General features: G+C 38.5%; 1 protein-coding gene across 1 annotated transcript in view; it reads left to right on the top strand.

Moving 5' to 3' along the window:
• The window catches only part of pus10.S (pseudouridine synthase 10 S homeolog), a 53,976-nt gene that overhangs the window by 32,073 nt on the left and 1,083 nt on the right, over window positions 1–20,820 (top strand). The window contains 10 exon segments of the mRNA NM_001091946.1: window positions 1,386–1,431; window positions 3,465–3,529; window positions 7,835–7,920; window positions 10,121–10,246; window positions 13,456–13,512; window positions 15,917–15,993; window positions 17,469–17,521; window positions 17,605–17,722; window positions 17,994–18,136; window positions 19,715–19,814. Coding sequence (NP_001085415.1) covers window positions 1,386–1,431; window positions 3,465–3,529; window positions 7,835–7,920; window positions 10,121–10,246; window positions 13,456–13,512; window positions 15,917–15,993; window positions 17,469–17,521; window positions 17,605–17,722; window positions 17,994–18,136; window positions 19,715–19,814 — 871 coding nt within the window.

Below are 20,820 nucleotides of genomic sequence, written 5' to 3'. Positions count from 1 at the left end.
TTACACAGAAAAAAAAAATCATTTAAAAAAATGTGACTATAATGGAGCCAAGGGAGACGGCCTTGCTGTAAATCGGTGCCTCTGTTGTTCTCCAAACATGCAGTTGCTTGCAGGATGGCCAAAGGGATACCGTCATGGGTAATCATGTTTTTCAAAATGAATCAGTTAATAGTGCTGCTCCAGCAGAATTCTGCACTGAAATATGTTTCTCAAAAGGGCAAACAGATTTTTTTATATTTAATCTGACATGAGGCTAGACATTTTGTCAGTTTCCCAGGTGCCCCAGTCATGTGACTTGTGCTCTGATAAACTTCAGTCACTCTTTACTGCTGTACTGCAAATTACTGCTGTACTGCTCCCCAGCAGCCTAACAACAGAACAATGGGAAGGTAACCAGATAGCAGCTCACACAAGATAATCCCTGGTAGAGCTAAGAACAGCATTTAAGGGCAGAGACACACGTGGATATTTGGGTAGATTTAGTCGCTCGACGACAAATCGCCTCTTCTTCGGGCGACTGATCTCCCCGAACTGCCTTCCCGCCAGCTAGAATCGAAATTGCCGGTGGGATGGCACTGGGAGCTCTTCGTTTTCTGAAGTCGCCTCATGAGGAAACTTCAGGCAACTTTGTTAAACGAAGCACTCTGAGTGACATCACGTCCGCGATTTAGATTCTAGCCGGCAGGAAAGCATTGAAGGGAGATTAGTCGCCTGAAGAAGAGGTGATTTGTTGCTGGGCGACTAATCTCCCCGAATCTCCATGTGTGTCTCTGCCCTAATAGTAAAATCCAGGTCCCACTGTGACACATAAAGTTACATTGAGTAGGAGACAGAATTCCTTTAAGTCCATTTGCAACACTTTGCACCAGATGTTGAAATGTTCACCTAACATAATATCATGGGGCTGATTTATCAAAAATCAAGTTTGTGAAAAAAAAATGCTGGCAAAACTCGTGCAACTTTTTTCTCAAATGATAGCTGATTTAAGAAACAAAATTAGACAAAATACCCCGGAGTATGGTTTTTCGCAGAAAAAGTCGCATTCCAGCGAGTCTCTCATTATTCCATTTATTTTTAATGAGGCTGAAAATCTTGAGTGTTTTAATAAACTGGGGAAAAAATAAAGTTGTTAAAAAAACTTTCCTGTTGACTTTTATAAAACCTTGCCAGGTGAGTTTTTCGGACGCATTTATTTCCTTTAATAAATTCCAACTATCTGAGGTTTTGGAAAATACTTCTGCATTTTTCTCCGCATTTTTCTCGATTCAAGAAAAAAACTGAAACTTGATTTTTGATAAATCAGCCACTAAATCTTCTTGTTGGTTTTTTTTTTGGTTTTTTTTTTAAATAATGTGTTGAATTTCTTTGACTTTGTTTTCATGTAGAGCCACAGTCTGTCGAGATTGTTTCAAACCTACTAAGAATAAACAGGTATGTTGGTATATTTAAACACCTCCTCAGCTGGAAGGTTAATTTAAGGGCCATTTATAAGTTTGGGTGAGATGCCTGATGTATAGAAGCGGAGGTCTTTCATACAGACACAGGACAACCTTTTAAATATGAACTCTTCCTTTTATCTGTGTCATGGCTCCTAGTCTTCTATTCCACCAAATTGGGATTTAATAAAAGGGGTAGTGTACTTTTAAATGAACTTTTAGCATGATGTAGAGAGTGATATTTTGCAGTTGGTCTTCATGTTTAATTTCTTTGTTTTTAGGTTTTTGTTCAGCAGCTCTCCAATTTTACATTTCTCTTTGTAGTTGCTATGATCCACAACAACCACCTTCTTTAATAAATTAGAACTCCGCTTTTAAGTACCCAGAAATTCCATTTAACATTTGGAGTGTGGATCTATGTGAAGATTTGTATAAAGAAATTCTATCCAGCACCCACAGGGTATTGAAATTCGGATCAAAGTGCGGCTGCTTAAAGACTGCGTGTGTGTGTGTGTGTGGTGTGTGTATATATATATATGATATACTGGTTCATTTCATCCTGGAAGTTATATATATATATATATATATATATATATATATATATATGATATACTGGTTCATCCTGGAAGTGTGTATATGAAATATTTGACTAAGCACCTGTAAATGCACAAAAGACACATTTAGGCTAATATATAACTCAAAAAAAGGAAATGTGATCATTATTTAATCTCCACCCCATCTATAAAACTACTTTTGTATTAATGAGACAAAGTAGAGCAAATAATAAAGGTTATAGTCTCCCACGGCAAGCTAAAGTGATCTCTCTCTAATTGGCTGTATAGCAGTAATTTATGGCACGACACTTCCCCTCTATTGGACGGCTACTAATGTGTAACCTGGGTGCTTTTTAATAAAATCACATCTGTTCAAGTCTGCTTCATTCTCACTACTGTATCATAAAAATGACATTGCATATGCCTCGGGTATCATTTAACAAAAGTATTTGCAAAAAACGACTTGAGTTTGAATGACAATGTGTTGTATGTATGCATAGATCAATTATTGTAATGAAACATCACACTGAATATTGCCTTACTTGCTGACTTTATAATCACGGATGACTTAGTTTGATCCTAATTCTGATATCAGATTCTGATTCCTCCTTCTCTAAAGGTGCCCATACACGGGCAGATAAACCTGCCGATATTGCTCCTTTAGAGCAATTCGATAATTTGGGGCTTCCGATGGATCTTCCCAATCGATATCTGTCCACGATATCGATAGGGAAAGTTACATTTTTCAGCCGACCGACCTGTTGGAGCCCATTGCTCCTTGTTGTAATCCGATCATCTAGGGCCAAATATTTTGCGATTACCCTGCTCTAGCCGTGCCGTTGGTGGGCATATTGGTGAAAGATCCGCTTGTTGGCGATGTCGCTAGATGAGCGGATCTCTTTATGTTTGGCCAGCCTCTGGCTGAGGGCGCACGATACATTGGCTCCACTGCTCTCAACCTTCCCCAGCTTCATTAACCTGAATTGAGAAGTAAAACCCCCTCTTGCATGCAGATATGCAGTGCCGAAAAATGCCCGCTTTCACTTTTTTTTTTATGTACACTTTTGTCAAAATCATTTTAGCCAGCTTTATATATAAATATACCCCTTATGGTACAGATCTTTGCACCACAATCATAAGATTGATACATATATTAATATAATATGTGAAAAAGGAATGTATGCAAATTATTCTGAGTAGCAAATCATTGTGAGTGTACAGAAATAAGCAGAAACACTGCAGCGTTCAGTTTCAATATCCCTAAATGCAAGTGTTCCCTGAGAACATGAATAAGCTGCTGTTAATCTGCAGGAGGTCCACACATTAAAATGCATCATCCTGAGCAAATGACACTTAAAAGTATTGTCTTTGAGAGAAATCCGGCACGTCTGCATACGGCTATAGCCACATCCTCTGCATTTTACAAGTTGTTTTTTCCCCCAGGTAAATCTAACATTTTTATTGTTGTCTGCAGTCAGTTTTCACCAGAATGGCAGTTGTGAAGGCGCTAGAGAAGATAAAAGAAGAAGATTTCCGTGTGTGAGTCCCCTGGAGCCTTCTTCTAAGTACTGAGCATATCATTAACAGAACTGTGGGGAGGAGGAAATTGTTATAAGGAAACACATCAAGGCCCCTAATTGTTAATAATCTGCTGATTTACTCTAGAATTTTCCCCTTTTGGTCCTGCAGATAAACATGTCATACGTTTTAGGAAGCGAATCGCTCTGCTACTGACTGTTCAGACATAGCACTTACCCAAGATGCAGGACAGGGCTCTATTTTGCTGTTTACTTCAGGAATGAGCTTAAATGCACAACGGACTCCAGTGTCGGACTGGGACACCAGGGGCCCACCCAAAAACCTTAGACCAGGGGCCCACCCAAAAACCTTAGACCAGGGGCCCACCCAAAAACCTTAGACCAGGGGCCCACCCAAAAACCTTAGACCAGGGGCCACTCTCAGTATTATTATTCTTCTTCTCCTCACTCAACCTCTATTCTCCTAGTCTCCTTTACATACTATAATCTATTATTCCATCTATTTAACCTCTTTGTTCTCACAGAAATAGGGAATGACCATGAAATAGGCCAAATGTTTATCAGCATGAGGGGCCACTGATACCTGGGCCCACCTGGAGTTTTCCTGGTTTCCCGGTGGGCCAGTCCGACACTGACAGACTCTTTTTATATGTTGAAGGGATACCTTAAGCACATAAATATACCCCTTTTATATCAATAAATTGTTCAAAGCTTTACTAGTGCTAGTCCAGGCAGCAGTGCTGCACATGTAAATGTACTTTTCATAAAATGGTTAATATTTCAGGTGAGAAGCTTGCTTTAATTATACGTATATACAAGAGAGAGCTGCTGTTATGTGCCAGAAATCAGGAGGAAGTTCTCTTTCAAACCAAAAGCAAAATGTTGAATGTCCTTTAGCAGCAGTTCAATCCGTTGCCTCTGACAAGTGTCTCATTTCAAGCTCTAACTTCCCCTTTTTTAGTTCATGTCCTGCACTTTCTGTACTAGAGTTTTGCATTTTCAAGTGAATCCAATTGTAAGATTTTTTAGGGCAGCTGTTACACAGTAGGTACTTTTGGTCAGATATAGCAATAGTTTCTGGTGTGGAAGCTATAATGCCCATTGAGTCCCAAACATCTCCCCTACCTGGCGGGGTGCAGATCTGTGAAAATAATGGGGGCGGGCGCATCGATGATGTTTCAACGGTGGCCCTATGACATCAGGGGTAGGGCTATAACATAAATTTTGGGGAAACCCAATTTTTCTAATTTGGAAAACCAGGCAGGTAGTTTTGACCCAGACAGCCTTTCAAAATACTGGGCTGTACCAATCAAAACTGGACAGGTGACAACCCTACTGTAGGTACCTCCTATATTATATCAATTCTGAATGATTCCAACTCAAACAGCCTCATTTGTGAATAAAATGGATGCAAATGTGTCACATATTGACACTATTCAGAAGTTGCATCCAACAGTCTGCTCTGCTGAATCAAGTGCAAGTATTGATGCTGGGGAAAGTTACTACTGCCCTAAACATGTCGGCAAATCCAGGGTTCTTATAGCAGGTTGTGCCAATAGATGGGACAGAATTGTCTACTAATTTAGCTGCCCTTATGTTCAAGGCATTAGAGCCACATTCAAATGTAAAAATAGTTGGGGAGTAACACAAACATGAAAAAGTCCCTTGGGTGCCAAATAAGGGCTGTGATTGGTTATTTGGGAGCTCCTATGTGGACTGGCAGCTACAGGAGACTCTACTTGGCATTATAATTAGTTGTTATGCAAATAAAACTTGCCTCCAAGCCTGGAATTCAAAAATATTCACCTGCTTTGAGGCCACTGGGAGCAACATCCAAGGGGTCGGAGAGGAACATGTTACTCACGAGCTACTGGTTGGGAATCACTGCTTTAGAGGTATATATTTCCCCTATCAGGAAACTTTTTCAGAAAGCTCTAAATTGCAGGAAGACTATAATAAGACTAAAATGTTATCAAATAATTCAACATTTACAAAATAATTTCCTTTTTCTCTGTAATAATAAAACCGTATTTGTACTTAATGCTAACTAGGCTACATAAATCAATATTGGTGGCAAAATAATCCTACTGGGATCATTTCATGTTTTAGTGATTTTTAGACTTCAAGTATGGTGATCCAAATCATGTAAATACTCAGTATATGGAATACTCCAGGTCCCTGGGCTATTTGGAGTACAGGCCTCATACCTGTAGAATCTTTTAGTTTCTGTTGGACCTTGCTTTCTGTTGCCCTGTGTGTATAATTGCAAGTAGGACTCAGTACAAAATGTGGTACCGGCATGGGACCGGTTACCCAGAATGCTCGGGACCTGTGGTTTTCTGGATAAGGGATCTTTTAGTAATTTGGATCTTCAAACCTTAAGTCTACTAAAAATCATGTAAACATTAATCAAACACAATAGGTTTTTTGCCTCCAATAAGGACTAATTATATCTTAGTTGGGATCAAGTACAAGCTACTGTTTTATTATTACACAGAAAAAGGAAACAATTTTTAACTATTTGATTAAAATGGATTCTGTGTAAGATGTCCTTCCTTTAATTTGGAGCTTTCTGGATAACGAATCCCATAGCTGTATGTTACTTTTACTGCTTCCACCATTTGGAAATCATTGTCAGTACTGCAGAGTGGTAAATGAAAGTTGTTGTGCATGGGCAGAGTACACAGGAGCTACATGTCATGCTGATGGCTAATATCTTATAGTGAATAGTGAGAATAGATACTGAGAGTTGCTTTGTACTCATAGGAAAACTAACTTTCTTCTCTGCCTTTTGATGTATTGACAAAAAAACAGGAACGGTACCAGGGGGAGTAATTCCCTGCTACAAATAGAAGAAATATGGGACTGTCCCTATGTTCATCAGGGAAAACAATATCAGTTCTGTTGCTGAAAGAACACCCTCTAACCAATTGTACAATAAGTACAAGCTGCTTTTTTGATGAGTTTTGTTCTGATTGTACTTGAAATACCGTATTCTCCTTTTGTAAAATGTGATACAAGAGGTAGGCAAGTAGTTGAATGGCCGTGCAAAGGTAGAACGCTGCTGGCTGAATGCTCTTATCCAACTCATGGAGCTCTGTGGTGTGTGTGTGTATTCAGCATTCTGCATCATTTACACTACGTTTAAAAAAAATGGGCAAAAAGTACTGTTTCATGCATTTTGCCGGAGGCATTCAGCTAGAGCAGTGGTCTCCAACCTTTTTCACCTGTAAGCAACATTCAAATGTAAAAAGAGTTGGAGAGCAACACGAGCATGAAAAATGTTCATGGGTGGTGCCAAATAAGGGCTGTGATTGGCTAAAAAATGTTCATGGGTGGTGCCAAATAAGGGCTGTGATTGGCTAAAAAATGTTCATGGGTGGTGCCAAATAAGGGCTGTGATTGGCTATTGGTAGTCCCTATATGGACTGGCAGCCTACAAGAGGCTCTGGTTGGCAGTGCATCTGGTTTCATGCAACCAAAACTTGTGTCTAAGCCCGGAATTCAAAAATAATCCCCTGCTTTGAGGCCACTGGGAGCAACATCCAAGGGGTTGGGGAGCAACATGTTACTCACGAGCTACTGGTTGGGGATCACTGAGCTAGAGTGTCAGGGGCTGCAAGCAGTGTGCCGGACAGCTCTGTACTTACCACCTGCCAATGGTCGGCTTTAAAGGAGAATTCAACCTACACAAAGGCTTGTTGAGTGAGGATCTCTGATGATACCCCCAGTAGTTCACCATCACATTTTCTGCTGATATTCAATTCAATATTCAATAATTGACTCATCCTAACATCCGGGAAAGTGGATCTCCATTGAAATACTTGCACCAATGTGTATTGATATAGCAAATTAGGGATTTATAATGTATGTGGGAAAGGAACTAGAAATGAGCTTATCAGTTGCACTGCATCTTCATGACCTGTAGGCACCTCTGTACAACCCCAATACAACGTTAGTGGAGTACTCGTATGCGGCTGCATTGCTAGCCTGACCCTACACTAGCCTCTCCTTCTATTGTGTATGATAGAAATTAGAATATTATATTAGTATAAATCCTTTAGGCACAAGCAGAGTCTTAGCTACCTGTGGCTAAAGAATTAGAGAATATGCATATAGCCTCTATTTTATAGGGTTTCTTCCCCAGAGACTAGAGTAGACTTAACAAGATTGTAGCTATATATTCCTACACAAACCTCCATAACTTCTGTCCATGATTTTTTTTTAATTATTGTTTTTAATGTAAATACTTGCCTATTGTATTAAAATGTAAGTGCTTTAACTCTTTTTATTTTGCATTTGACAGCCAGTTTCCATTCCCTCCAAGTTCTCCAGAGACTACCTGTGAAGTTGTGGATATCCAGTGCAACCATTCTCCCGTTTTTGTTGCTGGTATTGTATACTAGATTATTCACTTTTATTTATAGGAAAGAGGACTCCATTTGCCATATTTTCTTTCCATTTAAAACTCTGTACAACAGGCAAGAAGAAATGATGTTTCATAATCGCTGTACATGTCCAGCTTCATTCCTGCACCAACGTCAACCTGCCACTGTGAGCTCTAGAGAAATATTAACAAGCTGAAGTCCCATTGAAGGCCACTCTATTTCTATACTATATATAAACATAATCTCATACAGCTTCCAGCATCCACTGCCAGCTTTAAATAGAAAAGCTTCAACAATGAACTGGACATTTTTGTTATACAGTAGATTCCTAACTGATAAAATGTTAAACAAATGAACATCAATCAATTTTCACATTTTGCAGTGCCATAGAACTTGTCTTGGTGTGCCACACCAAAGCTATGAACGCTGTGGGGTTCTCTTCTTCCTTTTTAGGAGAGAGCAGAGTTAGAAGTTGCTTCATAACTGCTTACTATTCTTTCTCCTGGAGTAAGCAGTTTTTTTGGCTGGTTCACTTACTCTCTATCCATTATCCCTAGTTCTTCTTTCGTTACCTCTTTAGACACTCGGGCAAGGCTTAGTTTGAATAGCGCCCACTCTATGGAGATTCCCATTTCAGTCTTCATGCAGTCTATTAAAATCTCTTCTGAGAAGCCAACCTTACAGTTCATTTACCAGACAACTCATTGTACCCCGGCCCACACGTCATTCTAATGAGCAACTTGTATTAGCCTACATTGGTAGATTTGGTTGTAAACATCCTTCTGAAAGAATCGGGCACACACGCTATATGCCAGAAATGCCACCAACCAGATGCTTCAACTGTGTCTATTTTAATGCATCTCCTGCAATTGTGTCTGGCTCTTCCGGCCCTGGTAACTGCAATGATGTTGCAATTATGGGGAAAATGACTGCACTGCGGGGAAAAAACATGGCAATTGTGTACTTAGCCCACTGCATTTGCAGTCTAAATGCGGTTCTACTTTATATCAGTCAACAGAAAAGTCATGAGTAGCATTTAGGTATAGAGAAAAGTCATGAGTAGCATATAGGTATAGAGAAAAGTCATGAGTAGCATATAGGTATAGAGAAAAGTCATGAGTAGCATATAGGTATAGAGAAAAGTCATGAGTAGCATATAGGTATAGAGAAAAGTCATGAGTAGCATATAGGTATAGAGAAAAGTCATGAGTAGCATATAGGTATAGAGAAAAGTCATGAGTAGCATTTAGGTATAGAGAAAAGTCATGAGTAGCATATAGGTATAGAGAAAAGTCATGAGTAGCATATAGGTATAGAGAAAAGTCATGAGTAGCATATAGGTATAGAGAAAAGTCATGAGTAGCATATAGGTATAGAGAAAAGTCATGAGTAGCATATAGGTATAGAGAAAAGTCACGAGTAGCATATAGGTATAGAGAAAAGTCATGAGTAGCATATAGGTATAGAGAAAAGTCATGAGTAGCATATAGGTATAGAGAAAAGTCATGAGTAGCATATAGGTATAGAGAAAAGTCATGAGTAGCATATAGGTAAAGAGAAAAGTCATGAGTAACATATAGGTATAGAGAAAAGTCATGAGTAGCATATAGGTAAACTTTAGAGAAGGTCTCAAGTTATTTTATTGATGAACACAAACTTGAGCTGAGGCAAGAACGGTCGGCTGTTCCCTTGATGTTGGCTGGATGTTGTGGTTTGCATCAGGTCTTGCAGTAATGCTAATAAATCATGCAAAGCAAAAGAGAGTGCAGCAACTGGTGTAAATGGGTGTCTGCATCCAAGAATGTACTAATACCTATTTTGCTTTATTCATTTCTTGTAGTGTTTGTAAAAAGTAAAAGCATAGAATAACAGCCTAGGCATTTTGTTTACATTGTATTTTGATATATTCTTCATTTATTTGATACATTTTTGATGTTTGTATAGAACCCAGTCATTATGATCTACATTGAATAATAATAATAATATATTGTTTTTCCATAGGCAACAGAACATTCTTGCTTTAATCATTGTTTAGTGTATTTTAACCTTTCTATCATTGTGTTATCTCTAAAAGATATTGGACCCCAATTCATTACTGCACTCTTCCAAAGAATCTGAATATTCACCAACTAGCTGCTATGAGACATTCTGTTATGAATTTTTAGCAGGAGATTTATTTATCTTCTCCTTTAATCATTATTTAGGTAGGTATAACAAATACTCAAGGAATTTACCGCAAACCCCTTGGATTATTGATGGAGAAAGGAAAATAGAATCATCTGTAGAAGAGCTGATAACAGATCATCTGGTGGCAGCATTTAGATCGTCCAGTAAGTAAAATGACTTGCCTCACCTACCTGCACACTGTTATTCTTTTGTACAATTGGTATCAACACTCTTTTCTCTGACCAAAAATGATACGACACGTAATCATGGCTTGGAAAACTGGTTACTTAACAACATTGCAAAAAGTACTTGTCTTGATTTCTAAGGTTCCGTTTCTGTTACTAAATTACAACGTACAGATCTTCCATTTCAGAAAAAAGCCAGAAATTCACAATGGAACTGCTCTCAGATAAGCTATTGTTTTTTTCTGCTCGGATTAATTGGAGATGTTGTGACCACACTTGGTTATTTAACTTTTGAATGCTATTCTCATATCTACCACTAGGCATGAGAGTATTTTTAGCCATTCAGGTGTCTGTAGTGCAGTAGTAAAGAGTAACTGAAGTTTATCAGAGCACAAGTCACATGACTGAGGCACCTGGGAAACTAAGAACATATCTATCCCATAGAATTTCAAAATTAAATCTAAAAATTTAGATAAAATAGAATTTTACTGGAGGAGAGCTATTAACTGATGCATTTTGTTTTTCTTGTGGCAGAAGACTTTTAAAGCAGTGATTCCCAACCAATGCCTTGTGAGCAACATGTTGCTCTTCAACCCCTTGGATGTTGCTCTCAGTTTATTTTTGAATACCTGGCTTGAAGGCAAGTTTTAGATGTATAAAACCCATATGTACTGCCAACCAGAGCCTCTTGTAGGCTGCCAGTCCAAATATGGGTTATCAGTAGCCAATCAGAGCCCTTATATTGTACTCCTAAGAACATTTTGCATGATTTTGTTGCTCCCCATTTGCATTTAAATGTGTCTCTCAGGTAAACTAAGGTTGGGGATCCCTGCCTTTAAACACAAACTATAATCTGCATTATCAGTAAGGGTGAGCAGAAATCAAAATATCATTCAGAACGAACATGGATAAAGTGGGAGTCTCCAAGCACCAAGAAAGTTATGATGGACTTCTCCATCTCTGAGAGGTGAACTTAGAATTTGCGACAAAAAGTTCTTCATTTCAAAATTTCCCCAAACCTGAGGTGCAGATGCTTTTACTTTCAGGAGGCCTACGAAGCGTTGTTTTTCCTGCCGACTACAAAGATTCTCACCAGGAAAGATAACAAAACGTTCTTTGAAATCTGTTTATTTTACATCCCTGTATAAACACTAATCATTCTTCCTCCATTTCCTTCCATCGTCATCTTGCTCAGAGAATCACTTTATATAAAACTACTGCAATTTGTCTTATTGAGAAATAAACAGAATTAGAGGCAGAGTAGCATTAACTTTCACATCTTGCTTCATTATTGACTCCAAGTCGTTGTATTCTGGGCGGAGCAGTAACAATTGATTGATGTTTTAGGGCAAACTCCAAGCAATGTCTACAGAAAGAAGTATAAATCTTTATTAAGAAATATTATCAGGACTCCGTTAGGCTACTGGCATGCAGGGAGATTTGTTGTCTGTGTTTAAATCTTCACTATTATGGGTGATAAATCTCACCAAAATGTTCTCCAACCTGCGAGTAAAGTAGAATTAAAGGGATACTGTCATGGGAAAAAATTTTTTTTTCAAAATGAATCAGTTAATAGTGCTGCTCCAGCAGAATTCTGCACTGAAATCCATTTCTCAAAAGAGCAGAACAGATTTTTTTATATTCAATTCCCAGCTGCCCCTGGTCATGTGACTTGTGCCTGCACTTCAGGAGAGAAATGCTTTCTGGCAGGCTGCTGTTTTTCCTTCTCAATGTAACTGAATGTGTCTCAGTGGGACATGGGTTTTACTATTGAGTGTTGTTCTTAGATCTACCAGGCAGCTGTTATCTTGTGTTAGGGAGCTGTTATCTGTTTACCTTCCCATTGTTCTTTTGTTTGGCTGCTGGGGGGAAAAGGGAGGGGGGTGATATCAGTCTAACTTGCAGTACAGCAGTAAAGAGTGATTGAAGTTTATCAGAGCACAAGTCACATGACTGGGGGCAGCTGGGAAATTGACAATATGTCTAGCCCCATGTCAGATTTCAAAATTGAATATAAAAAAATCTGTTTGCTCTTTTGAGAAATGGATTTCAGTGCAGAATTCTGCTGGAGCAGCACTATTAACTGATTTATTTTGAAGAAAAAAAAAAATTCCCATGACAGTATCCCTTTAAGTAAATTGCCAGTATGCGGCACTTTGTTTTCCTTGAGAGGCAGCTTCGAAAACTGGAGCACCCAGAATGTTTTCCTTCTGGTGATTTACTTTTATTGCCTGTGTTAAAGCATTTTCGGGAGATTTGACGGCCGCAGTAGGACAGGTTAAAACTTGGCCAACAAAATCGAGTGTCTGGCAAATTAAAAAGAGAGAGGCCTCAACCTTGTTATTGGAGGATCGCTCATTGATGGATAATCATGTGCACTTTAAATAAGAGGAATAGTAGCACCAAATGTATATGGTTAGAAAGGAAGTCACTTAAAGCAAATTAAATAGAGTGTAATGTCGCTCTACACTTGCAAAATGTTGTGTATTTGCGTCAGTAAAACGAATGATTTGAGTTTCTATAAAGAAATGTAGCCACAGGGGCAACCTGGAGCAGGTGATTCTCTTGCAGCCAAATGCGCTGCTGCTTCTTGTGCCAGTGGAATGGAGTAAGTCACTGATCCCCAAGCAGTAGCTCGTGAGGAACATGTTGCTCTCCAACACCTTGGATGTTGCTCCCAGTGGCCTCAAAGCTGGATCTTATTTTTGAATTTCAGGCTTGGAGGCAAGTTTTATCGTATAACAACCAGTTGTACTGCAAAATAGAGCCTCAATGTAGGTTGACAATCCATATAGGGGCTGCCAAATGACCAATCACAGCCCTTATTTGGCACCCCAAGAACATTTTTCATGCTTGTGTTGCTCCCCAACGCCTGTTACTTCTGAATGTTGCTTACGGGTGAAAAAGGTTGGGGATCCCTGGAGTAAGGGGACTCCCATGTGCCAATCACAATCACTACAAGTGTTTGTACAGTAATTACTGGGCTACTTGTGGCACTTACCAAACCAACGGGTGTTATGGACCTGAGTGTTAAATAGAATCTATTCCCATATTAAGTGCCACTAGGTATTGTTTATGTTTGTTGTTTATTCTGCTTCTTTTCATCTTTTTCTTCCTTTTACTGTGAGCCTGGCACAAAACTCAATTCCTGATGTAAAACGAAGTGATAAACTGTGTGTCTTCAAAAGGTTTCAACTTTTCATCGTCTGGAAGGGAAGATGTGGACGTCAGAACATTAGGCAAAGGTACTGGACCAACGCATTTTGCGCTAAAGAAACAATAACGTCAATATTCTTTATTAAAGGAAGAGAGTCGGCATTTTACTAGAGGGAGAAACAGCAGCGAAAACTCTTTAGCAAATCCATGTTTAGCAAAGTCTCCAGACCTCACTGAATCCAGACAGTTTGTGAATTCTGAAGACTCTTAAAGTAACATCATATGGTGCCATTTTGGATGCTTTGGCTTCCTGGTTTTTTCACCCAAAAATGTAGCGATCCGTTAAATCTAGAGGTTTTTTTTAATTTGACGAAATACCAAAACCTCTGCAGAAGATTCATTGAAATATTGTAATGGATCCAAGCTCTAATTTGCTTATTCAAATTTAGTGGTGGGAATCATGAATTTTGAATGCCCCTTAAGATTAAAATCACACCTGAAGAGGTTAATGTCAGGAAAATGAAGATAAATGAGATCCCGTCGATGTGTTTTAGTAAATAATATTTTTCTTATATTTTTACATTTTACATTTAAATGTACATAAACCTACAGCTCTTTCATGTATAAACCCTTATGTCCCTATTAGTTATGAGCAAAGTTTTTCAAGTTTCAAATGCAATCAATGTATTTGGCTAATTCTTTGCCGTTTCACTAATTTTCGGCAACTAGATACTGTATATTTAGGGATGAAATATTCTTTACATACAACAAATCATGACTTGAGACGGACCAGTCACACAAAGTAATAAAAATGATCAATGGGCAATCCAGTAGTTGTAAAATCTCTTGTATGTATGTATGTACTGTATATATGTATGTATGTATGTATGTATGTATGTATGTATGTATGTATATGTATGTGTGTATGTATGTATCTATGTGTGTCTGTATGTGTGTCTGTATGTATGTATGTATGTGTGTATGTATGTATGTGTGTATGTGTGTGTATGTATGTATGTATGTATGTATGTATGTATGTATGTGTGTATGTGTATGTATATATGTATGTGTATGTTTATATGTGTGTGTGTGTGTGTGTGTGTGTGTGTGTGTGTGTGTGTGTATGTATGTATGTATTTGTGTCTGTATGTATATATGTGTGTCTGTATGTATCTATGTATGTATATGTGTGTATGTGTGTGTGTATGTATGTTTGTATGTGTGTATGTATGTATGTATGTATGTATGTATGTGTGTCTGTATGTGTGTATGTGTGTATGTATGTATGTATATATGTATATTATTATTTATATAGCGCTCCTCGAGGGCAAAGCACTGTACAACAAAACAATAAATTAGTAGTAACAAACAAGGGGTCAGAATAAAAAGTAACAATAAGTGCATTATTAGAATACAATTCACATAAGTATAAAATATAATTACAATGCAGATGAAGTGCTCAGTGTCAAGGAAACAAAAGGCTAGAGGAGCCTACCCCGTAGAGCTTACAGTCTAAATGGGAGGGTAACATACAGACACAAATCAGAGGGGTATTAAGGTGCTGTGAGTTACAGTTTGTTACACTGATATATAAGTGTCAGTTCAGCTGTTATCCAGGTGCTCCCAGAGGGAGTCTTTGAGGGGTGTATAAGGTCAGGATAGTGAAGAGTAACTTAAAATTAATAAATAGTGTCGAATTTTTGATTGATTATATTTATAAAGTTTCTTCATTCCAAACTATGATTCTTAAATTTGTTCCCCTTTAACATCCCTCCCATAGTCCATTTTTCTCTGCTCACCCTTTTCCCTTGTTGTGCTCATTACTTCTACTCTCTCCATTTTCTCTCTCCTTACTTACCTTCCAATTTCTCATTTCCTCTGAGTTTCAATAAAGGTATGGGACCTGTTATCCAGAATGCTCTGGGGCTTTCTGGATAACGGATCTTTCTGTAATTTGAGACTTCATACCTTAAGTCTACTAGAAATTAATTTAAACATGAAATAAACCCAATAGACTGGTTTTGCTTCCAATAAGGATTAATTATATCTTAGTTGGGATCAAGTACAAGTGACAGTATTATTATTACACAGAAAAAGGAAATTATTTTATTAAATTTCAATTATTTTAGCATAATGGAGTCTATGGGCCTTTATGGGTAATTCAGAACTATCTCCATATCGGGTTTCCAGATAACAGATCCCATACCTGTACGTTTGCTCCACATCTCAACTCCTTTCTTTCTTCCACCCCGTTCCTTTTTAGCTCTCATTCAAACCCCTTGTTTTTTTCCAATCCCATTTTTTCTTTTCTATTTTCCTGTGACCGGGGGGGGGGGGGGCTCTACAACCATTTAAAGTTCTTTTCTTGAAATCTAGTTTTAATGAAACCATTGATTCACACTGCGCTATATTGAACCTATTTTATAATAAGCTTTTTCACAACGACCTTTTGGGAAACTGAAGGTGTTTTTATTTATATTGTGTTTCTTTTAGGAAGACCATTTGCAATAGAGCTTCTAAACCCTCACAAAGTCCAGTTCACGGGGCAGGAGATAAAGGCACTGCAGCAGGTACATATGTTATTTATATGTTATGTATATGTTATATATATGTTATGTATATGTTATATATTTGTTATATATTTGTTATATATCTATGTTATATATATGTTATATATATATGTTATATATAGATCAGGTTTAGATGAATTGCAATGGTACATTTATAATTATTGGGATTACGTGGAATTTTTTGTGGGGTGAGTAGACATTTTTAATGAAATCATTGCACCAAACTGCCTCCTGGAGTTTAGTAGAGGTAAATATGTCCCACTGCCATTTCATACTCGTATGTTGTAGGAATCCTAAATCTTTGTCCTAATTAAATTCCTATCCTGTGTGTGAACAATAAATCTCCTTTGTCATATAAGCTGACACTTCTCAGCTAGACTTGTATCTGTTTTTTTATCATTCTGTTTCCTCGTTCTGTATCTCAGTATTCTACTTTCCCTTCCCTTGTTACTGAATAGTGTAAATCTATTCTGCTTTAGAAATGTAACATTGCCTGGACACTGGACACTGACTTATTCATAATCCCATAATATCAATTTCATGTCAAACTCATTGCAGGCTGTTCATCTCGTGCTGATTCTTAGGCTCACGCAGGACTTTGCCTCGGGGAACCTCATTTTCAGAAATGGATATTTGAAGAAACATTTAGTCTATTGTACTTGTACCTTCCTACATTAGATTTGACTCCATTTTAGACTAGTGTAAGATGGCTGATTTGTTTTACTGGAGACAAACGCTCAGATTGGGGGAGAAGAAATCTCCTCATCTTTGGGGCGTCTAATCTCCCCGAACTGCCTCCCGCTAACTAGAATGTAAATCGCCGGCAGGATGACAATCGGTGTGATTTGTTTTCCAAACTCACTTTGGAAGGAAACTTTGGCGGTTTGGTGAGATTAGTTGCCCAGAAGAAGAGGCGATTTATCGCCGGGCAACCAAATGTCCCCAAATCTGAGCGTATGTCTCTGCCCTAAATATTTGGAAACAATGTTTAGAACATTCTTATGGAGCCAAGGCATAGCTGAGAGAAGGTCATACATGGTCAATAAAAGCTGACAATTCGGCTCCAGGTGAAGTGGATAGCTTATTGGAACACACATGGGGCCCAAATTTGGTTCTGAAATCCGGTAAACATCCCCTCATGTAGTGACCTTGCCACACAAGTGGATCTTGTTGTTTATGTCCAAAGGCAAGACGGAGCAGCCGCCATTGGAAAGGTACAACATGTTCATTGTGGAATACTTTCCATGGGCAGGTAAAGAGGAAAACACAAGGAGTCAAAAACTGACAGTTACAGCAATTGACTTTGTCTGCTCACCAGTCTGTGCCTCCACTTGCCCATTTTGTGAGTAACTGAGCCCAGGAGTCCAGGAGATGAATGGCCGTGGCATAAATACAAATGGAATTCAAGTGTGTCCCATAGAGCTAAACAGCCTTTTAGCACATTTATGTCTCATATCTTTTGTTCCGCATTGCAGAAAATAAATACCTCCGACAAAATCAAAGTACGAGATTTGCAGATTGTGTCCAGGTAAGTGAATGGGGATTAAAAAGTAGATTGTGGGACTGAAATAAAAAGCAAAGGACTAATGGGCTCCATGTTCTGTTCCCAAGGGAGGCTGTGGCACATATGAAGGAAGGAGAAGAGGAAAAAACTAAATGTTATTGTGCTCTAATATGGATTGAGAAAATGGTCCGAAATGAAGATCTTCAACTGCTTGATGGATTGGAGGTTTGTAAATACACTTTACAAAGAATAGGAGTAAAATAAATGCTATTTAGCTGAAGGTTCTACAGTACCTGTTTGCTTATTATTTGTATACATTCCTATGCACACTCCCATGAACTAGTGATCCCAGTATATCCCAGTATATCACAGTATATCCCAGTAATGTTGTACACATCCTACTTCCAGGAACACACAACGTAAACAAAGGTTGAATCAGGTTGTAACTTATGGAGCACAGAACTGTTGACTATACTACAACTTTATTGACTTATAGGAGCTGACGATTGCTCAGAAAACCCCTCTTCGTGTCCTTCACCGCAGGCCACTTGCTTCAAGGTCACGTACAATCCACACCATGAGAACCGAGTATGTGGATGAACATCACTTCCGGCTCTATTTAAAGACCCAAGCAGGAACGTATCCTTTATTGCCATGAATGGAGCTGGAATCATAACGGTATTAATCTCTATTTATGGGCCACATTTTGTCAATACAATGTCAGTCAAAGAAGTCTGTGGCACTCTTGGGAAGACTTAAAGGGATCCTGTCATCAGAAAACATGTTTTTTTCAAAATGAATCAGTTAATAGTGCTGCTCCAGCAGAATTCTGCACTGAAATCCATTTCTCAAAAGAGCAAACACATTTTTTTTATATTCAATTTTGAAATCTGACATGGGGCTAGACATTTTGTCAATTTCCCAGCTGCCCCTGGTCATGTGACTTGTGCCTGCACTTTAGGAGAGAAATGCTTTCTGGCAGGCTGCTGTTTTTCCTTCTCAATGTAACTGAATGTGTCTCAGTGGGACCTGGATTTTACTATTGAGTGCTGTTCTTAGATCTACCAGGCAGCTGTTATCTTGTGTTAGGGAGCTGCTATCTGGTTACCTTCCCATTGTTCTGTTTGGCTGCTGGGGGGGGGGGAAGGGAGGGGGGTGATATCACCCCAACTTGCAGTAAAGAGTGATTGAAGTTTATCAGAGCACAAGTCACATGACCAGGGGCAGCTGGGAAATTTACAAAATGTCTAGCCCCATGTCAGATTTCAAAATTGAATATAAAAAAATCTGTTTGCTCTTTTGAGAAATGGATTTCAGTGCAGAATTCTACTGGAGCAGCACTATTAACTGATTCATTTTGAAAAAAATGTTTTTTCCCATGACCGTATCCCTTTAAGTCCAGGAAAATGCTGTAAAGGACCACAAGTGTAAGTCAGATGCAAATAACTTTAAAACCACTGAAAATGTTAAGATCTAAGTTCCTTAGAATGACATCGTTTTGGTTTAACAAATTTACCTTTGTTGCTGTGTTGATATTTCATACGTTAATTTCACTTAAATCTTCAAGAGTTTGCTCTAAGAAATGCTGTTTTTTTTTTTTTTGCCTGAACTACTTTTCACGACATGTTCTCAATATGTTCTCAACCATTGTTGCCATTCTTCCAATATTTTAGTGAAATTTTGATTAAAACATTTGCTGAGAGATTTTTTCATATAGAAGTGTTGATAGGAAAAGTCTTATTCAGGGCTTAATAAATGTATCAACATTTGGAGTAAAAAATCTGCAAAGTCCCACGATTAGCCGGTGGAAGCAAATTACACCACTTTGTCAATAAACAAGACGGCACCTAAATTCGGAGCCATTATAATGGGCAAAAGGGGCATCTGTTCAGGGCCCACAAGGACAGGGGCCCCATCATCAGATGTTTCATCTAATAAAACCTTTCATTGAAGCACCCCCACTAATTGAAGCCCCTTATTGTAATCACAAGCTCACTCGTTGCTCTATTCTCTCTCTCTCTCTCTCTCTCTCTCTCTCTCTCTCTCTCTCTCTCTCTCTCTCTCTCTCTCTCTCTCTCTCTCTCTCTCTCTCTCTCTCTCTCTCTCTCTCTCTCTCTCTCTCTCTCTCTCTCTCTCTCTCTCTCTCTCTCTCTCTCTCTCTATATATATATTATGTTAAAACATTATTTTAAGGTTACTTCTTTAATAGACTGATAGTTACATTAAAGAATTTGTCCATGGAGATTTTGGAAGAACAAAACCAAACGTAGGATCTATAATGGAAACCAATGCGGATATTTTGGAACTGGACGTGGAGGTTAGTAGCGCTATTTACGTAATTGTTACAAAGTCGTTTTTCATCTGTCCGCGATGGCTTCTGCCGTCGGTGAGGAAATCGTTTAAAGTGGAAGTTGTTTGTGGGCAGAACTGTATTAAATGGAAGTCGCTGTATGAAATGAAACTGTTGTTATGGTTGGTGAGACCTGAGGAAGGATTAAGTTAAGGCTGTCCAACCTCGGGCCTTATCGATGTTTACGTTTTTGTTTATTGCCAATTCAAAATTGAATAACAACCAAACAACAGGAATAAGAGAAGAAAAGGAAATGATCAGAAATGGAAGCCGGCGCCAAGGGGTTACGGGCTGGATACAAAATTAACTACTTACTGTCATCACTGACTGATCCAAACTCCAAAACGTATGCGTTTCATGCCCCTAGATCCGCCACTTACTCAGGGTAGTGAAGAAGTGCCGAATCTAGGGGCACAAAATGCGTAGGTTTTGGAGTTTGTTTTATTCTCACACTGTGTGATTCAATAAAGCCCAATTGCTATTAAAGGAATTGTTCAGTATAAAAATAAAGACTGGGTAAATAAATAGGCTGTGCAAAATAAAAAATGTTTCTAATATAGTTAGTTAGGCAAAAATGTAATGTATAAAGGCTGGAGTGAGTGGATGTGTAACATAATAGCCAGAACACTACTTCCTGCTTTTCAGCTCTCTTGGCTTCCACTGATTGGTTACCTGCCAGTAACCAATCAGTGACTTTAGGGGGTCATAACTGTTGCTTTTGAATCTGAGCTGAATGCTGAGGATCAATTACAAACTCACTGAACAGTTATGTCCCATGTGACCCCCCTTATAGTCACTGACTAACTCAGAGTTAGAGAGCTGAAAAGCAGGAAGTAGTGTTCTGGCTATTATGTTACACATCCACTCACTCCAGCCTTTATACATTACATTTTTGCCTAACTAACTATATTAGATACATTGGTTTATTTTGCACAGCCTATTTATTTACCCAGTTTTTATTTTCACACTGAAC

The sequence above is a fragment of the Xenopus laevis genome, chromosome 5S, assembly GCF_017654675.1.
Source record: "Xenopus laevis strain J_2021 chromosome 5S, Xenopus_laevis_v10.1, whole genome shotgun sequence".
In the NCBI taxonomy this organism is placed as follows: domain Eukaryota; kingdom Metazoa; phylum Chordata; class Amphibia; order Anura; family Pipidae; genus Xenopus; species Xenopus laevis.
The sequence above is the reverse complement of the archived record's forward strand: the minus strand, read 5'-3'. Positions and strand labels throughout refer to the sequence as shown.